This window comes from Borostomias antarcticus, assembly GCF_949987555.1.
Source record: "Borostomias antarcticus genome assembly, chromosome: 12".
Taxonomy (NCBI): Eukaryota; Metazoa; Chordata; class Actinopteri; order Stomiiformes; family Stomiidae; genus Borostomias; species Borostomias antarcticus.
In genome coordinates this window covers 8,174,827-8,185,176 of record NC_140245.1, presented here as the reverse complement: position 1 = coordinate 8,185,176, position 10,350 = coordinate 8,174,827, and the positions used below count along the sequence as shown (strand labels likewise).

The 10,350-nt window shown below is 43.5% G+C and overlaps 1 protein-coding gene across 1 annotated transcript; it reads right to left on the bottom strand.

Moving 5' to 3' along the window:
* Nucleotides 1–3,527: 3,527 nt before the first annotated feature.
* Nucleotides 3,528–10,287, bottom strand: LOC311316166 (serotransferrin-2-like). The gene is made up of 17 exons (XM_084446964.1): nucleotides 10,157–10,287; nucleotides 9,904–10,055; nucleotides 9,328–9,430; nucleotides 9,026–9,220; nucleotides 8,608–8,737; nucleotides 8,328–8,383; nucleotides 7,655–7,818; nucleotides 7,244–7,394; nucleotides 6,991–7,151; nucleotides 6,776–6,872; nucleotides 6,635–6,658; nucleotides 5,162–5,332; nucleotides 4,910–5,060; nucleotides 4,698–4,765; nucleotides 4,358–4,539; nucleotides 3,985–4,174; nucleotides 3,528–3,854 (listed from the first exon to the last, which is right to left on the bottom strand). The coding sequence occupies exons 1-17, from the start codon at nucleotides 10,194–10,196 to the stop codon at nucleotides 3,811–3,813; spliced, it is 2,079 nt and encodes a 692-aa protein (XP_084303090.1). The 5' UTR covers nucleotides 10,197–10,287; the 3' UTR covers nucleotides 3,528–3,810.
* Between the last annotated feature and the right edge of the window lie 63 nt (nucleotides 10,288–10,350).

Here is a 10,350-nt window from a genome sequence, read left to right as displayed (position 1 = left end):
TCATAGGTGTAAGCTTACTTGGCTAAATAAAATCTGATTCTGATCCTGATTTATCTAGAATCAGTTTAATTAACTAATTAAAATGGGTAATTTGGTTATGGTGAATATTTTGCTTGGCACATTCAGCATGGCAACAGAGCAGCCTACGCATGAGTGTTGTTTGCAGAGTCAACATTACTCAACACTAGAGCTAAAGTACAGGCTGATCACACTAATTTCACCTCTTGGGAGATCAAGGCCAGCTTCATCAATCTCTTTCAGTTGGCCCATGTGAAAGTCAAATATCAGATTCCTCACACAATGAATGACATTGGGGGGTTGGGGAGTTATTTCCTTGATTTTTATTGAATGCAGGCATAGAGGTGACCAGGCAAGGTTTTACAAAAGCACCTGGCCTGTATTTTGTGTGATACTTGACACAGATCTTACCCTGCAGCCACTGGGTAGGCCTGCATCTCAGAACGAGTCTCATGTATCTCATATGCACCGTCTCAAGAGACAGAAAGAAATGTGTGCTCTCGTCTGTTCTTGATTGTCAGAGCAGAGTGAATGATGGAAGGTAGGTGAGAAGACACAATGAATTTAAGGTATTGAAATGCACCCATTTTGTTTGAGATGATACAGCTCATGTCAATACAATATGTGGAGTGATTGGCTAATAAGTGAGTATTTGCCTATGGAGTTTGTACAGTTATCTCAGTTATCTCAGGTCTACTAGGATGATAGGTAAGGGCTCAGACTATCCTTAGGGGCTCATCTACAATTGCTAAACAACTCTTAAAGACTCAACTGTAACATTGTTAACATACACCAGCTGGTAAAAGTTAGGGTTAGTGGGTAGTTTAGTTGAATGTTATTTTAGAAACTACAGACCATCAATCAATCAATCAAAGCTTTATTTGTATAGCGCATTTCATACACAGAGGCAACACAATGCGCTACAGAGAACAAGGGAGGTGGGCATAGGACCCACCCCTACATATTTCAGAGGGAAGCAAAAAAACAGTATTGGCCTCTTTAAGGGACCCCTCAAAATTGTTTCCCCCCCCCCCAATGGTGCCTCTAAGCCCGTTCAGTCTAAATAGGGTTGAGGCCTCCAAGGTCTGTAGCCTTCTCTATGACACAAGTTCAGATAAGTGTCAGGGAGGGAAGAGATGGTGCCCCGCTGTCTGGCCTTTGTTACTTAAACACAGATAACGATGCTAACCATGGGTTACATGGTAATGTGAACCTCAGACCTCTGGGCCTTGTCAGTTGCTCCACAACTGCTTCATAACTGTTTCACCAACCTATTTTAGTTAGCCACAAACTATCAATCAGATCCCACCGAAAAATCAATCAATAAAAATAAATAAATAAAAATGAAGGCTATAAAATACACAGAAAGGCTGTCAAGCATGCCCAAATGAAAATCTAAAGACGGTGGAGCACCAGACTCCACCTGTCATATTTAATATCATCAGTAAGATGCATGGGATGATATTAGCCTACTCACTCAGTGAACGCTGTATCCGGAGAAGGGTACACAGTTGAACCAGGCACATCAGGGATATTGTTGGAAAGGAAATTTATAAAATAATGAATAAGAATTATTAAAAGACATAAATGATACAAATATTATTGTACTGTATTGCAATCCTATAATGCTATACAACTGTAGGTAAATGGACTGCACTTAGAGCGCTTTTATTCAAAGTGCTTTACAATGGCCTCTCATTCACCCATTCACACACCAATGGTGACAGCTGCCATGCAAGGTGTTAGCCTACTCATTGGGAGCAATCTGGGGTTCAGTGTCTTGCCCAAGGACACTTCGACATATAGACAGGAGGAGGTAGGATTCGAACCTACCCCCCTACGATTATTGAATGACCCACTCTACCACTGAGCCACAGCAGCCGCAGATTTGAAGTAAGCAGAATCACAAATTATTTTAATGTCTTTCGCACAAATGTCTGTACTCCTGTAGCCTACTTAAGACCGCTCTTGTTCATAGATTCTGTTTTTAGTTCCCACATGTGAGAACATTGCTGAATGCCAGAATCTACTTGGAAACGGTGTATGTGGAGTTTAAGAAGCTTCTTAAGAAATGTTTAACTTTGTTTGTGAAAGAGACCCAATGTTATTAATATACAAGGTGAATGTAAATATACTAGGTGGGCCTAGAATTGAACCCCTTTAGTGACCTCCATAAAAGAGGAAAAGTATATATAGTCAGGGGCTAGCAATTAATTTTTAAAACAGGACAGTCATTTTGTCTACGTTCTGTTCCTATCTAGTGGCTACACTGCTTCCGTGTTCATGAACCATAAGGATTAGAAAAGGAAGTGAAAGAGTACGATTGAAGCACACATCAAATTGAAAAGATCAGAAGATATCAAGATGCTGTAGGTGGGACAGGGCCATTTGTATTTGGAGAAGTGAACTTATGATCCAGATGTCATTCTGTCTACTCTCTTTCTCTCCTCTCCCTCTCCTTCTCTCTCACACACACACACCTCTCTCTAGTACTCCCAGGCCTCCCTGACTGTACTGAACTGGAGCAGATATGATTACAAGCCTTATCAAGGAGATCTCTGGGCATTGCTCTACATAGATTATCTTCTGAGCCTTCTGATCTTCTGACAGACTTGGTGACACTAACTTCCATTGACTGGCTTCTAAGAACCAACTCAGAGATAATGAGCTGGGTTTGCAATTTCTTTAATGCAAGAGGCTAAGTTTCCAATTAGAATTAAGTTTCCCCCCGCCGCCAGTGGTTGTGGCCCTAAGCGACCGCTTATATTTCTTATAGCAGCGGCTGGCCCTGTTTACCATCAATTGAAAAATGAGTGTCTTCAGTTTTGATTTAAAACTGAGAGTTGCAGTAGACCTGCAGTTTTCTGGAAGTTTGTTTCAGATGGAGCATAAAAACTGAACACTGCTTCTCCATGTTTTGTTTTAACTCTGGGGACAGAAAGCAGACTTGTGCCAGATGACCTGAGGTGCGCTATTGAGCAGGCAGGTTGGACTGGTCTGGAAGCATGGGCACTGATATATGATGCCATCTCCCTGGTCATGTGACAGTGGTTTGAAACAGTTTAACTTTTGGGGGGGGGGGGGCAATTATTCACGACAGCCAAAATAATAGCATATGTAATACTTCATAATTGCATAACTTCAATAATAGTTATTGTGATTCAACTAAAGATGGAGAATTTTAAGACTACTTCTGCCTGAGGAGCCCAGCAACACTTTCTCCATGGTCTATGGCCTGAGGAGCCCAGCAACACTTTCTCCATGGTCTTTGGTTTCTGTCTTCACCTTATGACTACCATTTGTTATTACTGCAATGTCACTTTTCTTCCTTGTGCCTGCCCAACATGTTATGGTTCATTGAGGGTCGTGAAGTCTCCGTCTTAAAGATCTTAAAGGTGCCAAGCATCACCATTCTCAAATACCCATACTAAAATCTGGCTAAATTATTTATACTGACATGCCAATTGCAACTCCATAAATATACAACAATAAATCATGTACACATTGGATTGTGAAAAAAGACTTTTATTCTAAGACAGAAAACCCAAGTAGTTGGCCTATGAAGGACACCATCCAAACCAAATGTGTGTATGACATCAGGGAGAGTCTGATTTAGAGTATTTAGAAAATAGTGCACGGTTATAGTGCACGGTTATAATACAAACAGAATGAAAGTTTCTAAACTGATTTGTCATCGATTTGTTTGAGAAGTCCTTAACTAAATAGTGTGTGTCATCTTCAGGTCATCTTCAGGTTAGCAGGGGCTAGTTGTATTTTGTAATGACAGCTCATTTAGATGTTTGGGCAGGAGTGGAAACCACAGGATTTCTCCAGATCTGTTTCAAACACAAGGAGGTTAAGGTTTAGTTCCATTAGAGCTCCATCGAATACGATAAGTTTTCCTAGCAGGAAGTGTGTACTAGCACACAAGTGTCTGAGTGTGCGTGAACATGCGAGTCTACATACCTGAAGTGTACTTGGGGCACTGTCTGAGAGAGGTCATGGCAGTCATGTACTCCTCTCCAAGGAAATCCTGGTATTTATCTGTGGGAATCTTTTGAAGGCATTTTGTGGAATCCTTGAAGAGGAGGTTCTTTCCTCCTTCCGACACAAACATCCTAAATATGGGATCAGTGACCTGGCTGCCGAACTTCGCCTGAAGACAAAGAGACAATTACATAAAGATAGATGGCTTTGCACTGCAGATCAACATCCACTTTCAAGGTTCTATCGGACATCCAATATCGGAGATAACATGTTTCGTGTGTGAGAAAACATCACCTACAACAGTGAATTTAGAGCTCTACGGTCTGAGGATCCTGAGCTAAGCCACACCCACCTGCTGCTCCTGGAGTATGGTCACCACGTCGCCAGCAATCTCTGGGCGTGTGACCACAGCGTGGGCGGGCACCTTGGCCAGGTGGCAGTCCTTGAACTTATCAATGGCCATGGGTCCTTTACCCGGGCAGATCAGCTGAAAGTCTCCAGAATTCAAACCTTTGGCCCATGACGGACTGTTATCTAGACAACAGGAGTCATGATGGAGGGGATGAGAAATGTGAAAGAGGCCAGTCTGAGTCAGAGCAAAGGCAGGAGGCTCAATAAGGAGAAATGTGACTGAGGTGGATGAGAGACCAGGAGAGGAAGATAGCACAAGTGTTGGTATCAAATTTCCTCACCATTAATGTTCTCTAGCACAGTGGAATCTTTTACGAAGGCCACGTCTCCCTTGTCCTCAGCTAGACACCTTCAGAGGGAGAACATACAAGGGATACAGGGAACATTTGATTTTTGGCCAACGTCAATTTGGAATAGCACATAAGTAAGGACTCCAGCATTATTCTGTAGAGGCTTCTTGGTGGGATCATAAAGGAGGTCTGGCGCCCCCTACCTGAAGGCCCCAGCATAGCCGTAGTACTGCTCCTCTGCAGTGGCTTTACATTTGGAGGCATCACTCCCAAACCTGCTCCCGCTGCCAGCACACTGGGCACAGAATGAGCCCGTCTCAGCTCCTGGGGCACAGCCCTTCGGGAAGAACTTAGCTGAAAACGGAAAGATAGAATTTCACAAAAGTCAGGTAACACTCAGACACTACCTCTTGCATAGTGTACATTGGTACACAGGCATGTTAAAACCCTCTTACAGAAGTCGCAGCCAAGAGAAGGGTTCTCTTTGTGGATCAGGCCCATAGGGATGTTCCAGCCAGCGGTTCTGCCAATGCCCGTGTGGCAAGACCTCATACCCTTCAGTTTATCCCAGGTCAACCCAGAACTCTTTCGCACCACGGCCACCGCGTAGTAGGACGATGCAGAATCTGCGAGGAAGGGGTAGACAAAGGAGGAGTCATGAAAAGGAACACACTTACACCTCAATAACATTAACTCCGTTTGCGTGGTGTTCCGAATACGGTCAGATTTCATTCTGTCCTCCTCAACTCCCACCAGTTACGATTCGGGAGCCAGATCTTTTCTTTTTGCCGCTGCTTTTTATTAAATCAAATGATTAATTCATCATGCACTGTAACTTTTATCCAGTATTTTATTTTTTCCTGCATTGTTTTAAATGTCCTTTTTGCATTTCATATATGACCTTTTATGCGTTTCTTGCACTTTGTCTTGATGCTTTTAATGTCCCATGTAAAGCACTTTGAATTGCCTTGTTGCTGAAACGCGCTATACAAATAAACTTCCCTTGCCATTCTGCCAGGCCATCAGGGAGTCAGACCCAAGCACCCATTTCCTCTACTACCATTAGATGCATCCCAGATGCAGCATCACATAGACCTGGTGTCTCTCTTTACCGGAGCTCTGCGGAGAGCTGGTTCTGGGACGCTTCTGAAACATGCTTCTACCCCATCTGGTAGAACCACAACCATTGTGTAGAATGACCACGGTCAACTCCGGCTGCCATGCGGTAATCGGAACACACCGCAACCGGAGTCATGGGAATTGAACTGCTAGTATGTGTACAGCAAGTTAAATAGAAGAGGTGAGGACTGAGTTGAAGGTCTGAGGGGTGGGATAGAGTGGCGAGGTCTGATGTCACTTTGTAGGCTGAAAAGTTAGCATTTCTGCAATATTGGTGTAGGTGTAAAGTCCAAAATGAAAAAAATGAATGGGATTTGTGAAAAAAAAAGAAAAAAAAAGGCCCGTGTCTAACAGAGACTCGAGTATATTTTGTTCTAAAAAAAATAAAATAAACAATTGAAGATGGGTTTTGTGAATTTTAAATTTCTCTTTTATGAAAAGTATGAGTCATTAATTCTTCCGACCCACCAATAGAGGCCTTCCACCTGGCTGTTCCTCATCTGTGGATTACTCTCCCTGAACACCTGAGAGCACCACAGACGGTTGATGCCTTTAAAAAAAATGACTAAAAACCTTCCCTTTTACCTGAGCCTTGACTTTTATAATTAACTTTGTGACTTCTGTTTTTATGCTTAAGTTATTATTCTTATATTTAGTTGTTTTTTCTCTCCCTCTGTAGCACTGAGATTTGTTTTAAATGTAAATAAAATGTATTAGTATTAATAATATTATTATGGCGGCTGAGAGGAGGTAGCAGGACAGAGGTAAGAAGGCTGATGCAAACATATACTGAAGGTGGGAGAACTTACAACTTCCAGAAGGGGTACATAGGGCTGTGGAGGAAAAAGAAGAGGATTTCACCACATAAACAATGTAAATTCTTAACTGTAAAGTGTGTGTGTGTGTGCGCGCGTGCATGTACTGCATGTGTGTCCGTTACAACCTCATACCCGAGTCATACTGCTCCACCATGACAGGAACCAGACCACACTTCCCAGCAGTGAACACCTGTCCTCCATCAAGCGATATGACATCTGCCTCTTTTTTCTGTGGAAAGGAGGAAATAAATCAATAAATCAAGAAAGGAGAAAAAAGAAAAAGAAATGGTGAAAACAGGAACAATTTACTGTAACGAGATGAACCCGCTCTGGGCTTCTTGACTTACCATGATCTTGGTAACACAGTCCTCAACCGTTGATTCTTTCACGCAGTCGATCACGATGCGTCCATTAACCATGCTGGGGACACTCCATTGGTCACACTTGGCCTGCTCAGTATGGCCGACAGCACACCATTTAATTCCACTCGATGGAGTACTTGCAAACTCTGGTGGGTGGCAAAATGAGAGGTATGTCAATGTATGTGTGTCTGTTTGTGTGTGTGTGTGTGTGTGCGTGCGTGCCCGTGCGTGCGTTAACCTTTGTTTAGGGAGCGGACAGTGTTCACGTAACGAGCTCCCAGGTAGAGGAAGGAGTCTGTGGTGGCTGGCAGCTGAAGCAGCTTCTGAGTGGAGTCTTTGAACATCAGGTCTTTGGCTCCGTAGCCCTCAGAGCAGAAGAGCTTGAAGCCCTTTTGGGGCAAACAAGAAGCCATGATCAATTCCTTCAAACATTTCTCATGATAACTTGGGCTTGAAACATTTGTGTTGTGGTGCTTCATACAAGGTATTACTGATGTTTGCTACTTAAGCTGAACCCCTCTTTTAAATGGAGACTACACTTCTCCGAGTGTTACTGTATATCCAGATCTTATTCACTCTGCTGTATGTCTCTGACCATCTGTCTGTCAGGTCGCATGTGGACTGCGTCCAGAACGCGTGCAAGGTGTACCTTGACAGCGGTCAGGCTGTTGAAGATGGTTTTGGCGAGGTCAGGGTCCTTGCGGCTGACTACTGCGTGGGCGGGAACTCTGGCCAGGGAGCAGGTCTTGTAACTGTCCATGCTGGCCCTGGTGCCGTCCAGACACAGCAGTTCATAGTTGGGCCACTCTGAGGCTGTAGAGACAGAACCAGAACAAAATGGAGACTTGTAGCATTAAAGTGACAATATGTAACTTATTTTGTGAGGGTGTATTCAATTTATGTCCGGCGCCAAGCAGTTTGGGTGTGCCATGCTCTCATAAGGCCAGAGAACAACATGGTTCAGATTTCATGGTTTCAGATTGCTGGTGTCGACCCAACACTGAATTTCAGAAATTGCTGACGCAGAGCCAAAATTGGGATTTTCACAGGACGTCCTTGTTAACTGAAATCTGTTGATTTATCATAACAAAGAATAATTTAAATTTGCAACAGGCTTCTCTAGACATAGTCAATGGAAGCCCCGATACAGTTTCAGACTCATATATAGTACCGGACTATAGATAATGCTACGCATGGTGGTCATGTTTGTCTTAACAACTTGCATTGTTCCTGTTAGTCAAATCATCATTAAATATGAGTATGACAATAACAGTATCTTAATGAGAATGAAACCTTGCTGTGTTAATGTGAACAACTCTTACCAGGAACAGTCAGGTGCTTGACAAAGGCCACATCTCCGTTACCTTCCTTCAGACACCTGGTGGAGGAGGAGAGACAGGATGGCATCAGGAATGAGAGGTGGGGGGGGGGGGGGGGGGGTATGCATGTATTGAGAGGGGAAAGTGGCATTTTGAAGGGGGTATCTAGGAGGAGGGTATTCTGAGGTGGTGTGTGGAGGGGGTATTATAGGAGGTTTCTGAGTGTGATATTTCTATCGAGCATTGTGGCATCTTCAGGTGGAGAGAGGAGATATCTACTCACTGGAAGGCTCCAGCATAGCCGTAGAAGGGCTCATTGTGGGTCTTACTGCAGTCTCCCTTACACAGCTTGCACAGTGAACGGGCCTTAGTGGCTCCAGGGACACAGCTGGACTGGAAGTACTCACTCACCGCTGTCAAAACAATCCACACACATCAGACAAGCAAGTGTTGAGGAGACACATCAACATACAAGTACTGTATATACTGCACTCAGTATGTTGGCTGGCTGGCTAATAGGTCTATACACACATTCTGTTTACATGTGAGAGAAATGACAATTTCACAAACTACACAGGATTACGGTTCAAACATGCAGGTTTCTGAGTGTTGAGGAGGAATTCATACCAAAGACGACATGAAATCAAAGCTATAAGCTATAGGGTCTGATTCATACACACGCACATACTGTAATCACTCACCCTTCTCTAAATTTTCGTCATCGATGCCCCCCCATGCAATTTCGCCCATGGACAGCAGGGTTCCAATAGGAATGTTCCAGCCTGCAGACTTCCCGAGCCCCGTGTGGCACGTCTTCTTTCCCTTGAGGTCTTTGAACCCAAAGCCAGTTCCCTTCTTTGCCACGGCAACAGCGTAATAACAGGTGTCTTTAGACTCTAGCGGACAGGAGATAAGGCACAGGGAATGAATCAGAACTCTAAAGATTTAAAATAAAAATAAAATGTTATCCATTCAAGTCTGGAGAAATTCATCATAAGCCTACCCTTGCCATAGTCCTCTGCAATAATGGGTTGAAGATTATAGTTTTGGAGGCCAGCTGTGTAGATATCTCCTCCATCCAGAGTGATGGCATCTGCTTCACCCGCCTGCCAATTAAAAGCATGATAGACAATTTACACATTAGACTCATCATGACAGCAAATGGCCTAAACCCATCCATTTGCATTTGTACACAGTGGCTGGTGTAGATCAAACGGTGTAGGCCTATGACCATATCGTCTTCAATGGAAAGAATACAAGACATGTTTGTAGGCGCTGCGCACGCATAGGTAATGTTAAAAACGTTTCAGACTGCACAAATGATGACCATCCTGCCAGATGAAAGAATGAGACATTTAATACATTATGCAAAGGCACGTTTTAAAAACGCTTCGACTCATCATCCTGACAGTAAATTACCTAAACCTTTTTAAATGCACTTTTACGACAGAATGATGGTGTACAGGCCTGGTCATCTCGTCTTCAATGGAAAGAAAACAAGGTTCGTGCGTTGCGCATGCATAATGTGAAAAACGTTCCAGGTTGTCGAAACGATTGCAGTGTCAATAAAGAGTCTCACCTTAATCGCCTTGATGCATTCCAAGATCCCGTCTCGTTTTACGCAGGAGAACTGCGATGCGGCGGCTGCGAGGTCTTTACATTTCTTCTGTTCTATGTCCGATTTGGTGCACCACTTCACGTGTCCCTCAGTCGGGGCCGCAAACGCAGTTGCTGGGGGAAGAGAAAATACATATTTTTAGAGAATGTTTATTAGTAGGCTATACAGCGCATTATTTCTATAATGTATTAATTAACTAAATGCATAACTTTACCGAAGCACCCCAGAAGAGCTGAGACTATCAATAGCTTCATGTCGGACGGAGGGTATCTCAATCAGGCAGACCACTGGAGGGTATCTCAATCAGGCAGACAACTCTGGAGACTGTCGCTTTTTATAGAGAACTCTGGGGGCTGGGTTACAATGTGGGCGGCCTTTTATCTGAAAAAGGGCATAGAGGTTTGGTTT

Coding starts and splice junctions, on each gene's coding strand:
- LOC311316166 (XM_084446964.1), bottom strand. CDS start 10,196: ATGAAGCTATTGATAGTCTCAGCTCTTCTGGGGTGCTTCG. Junction 8,738..9,025: donor TGACGAAAATTTAGAGAAGG/GTGAGTGATTAC, acceptor TTGTTTTGACAG/CGGTGAGTGAGTACTTCCAG. Junction 7,395..7,654: donor ACAGCCTGACCGCTGTCAAG/GTACACCTTGCA, acceptor TTGCCCCAAAAG/GGCTTCAAGCTCTTCTGCTC.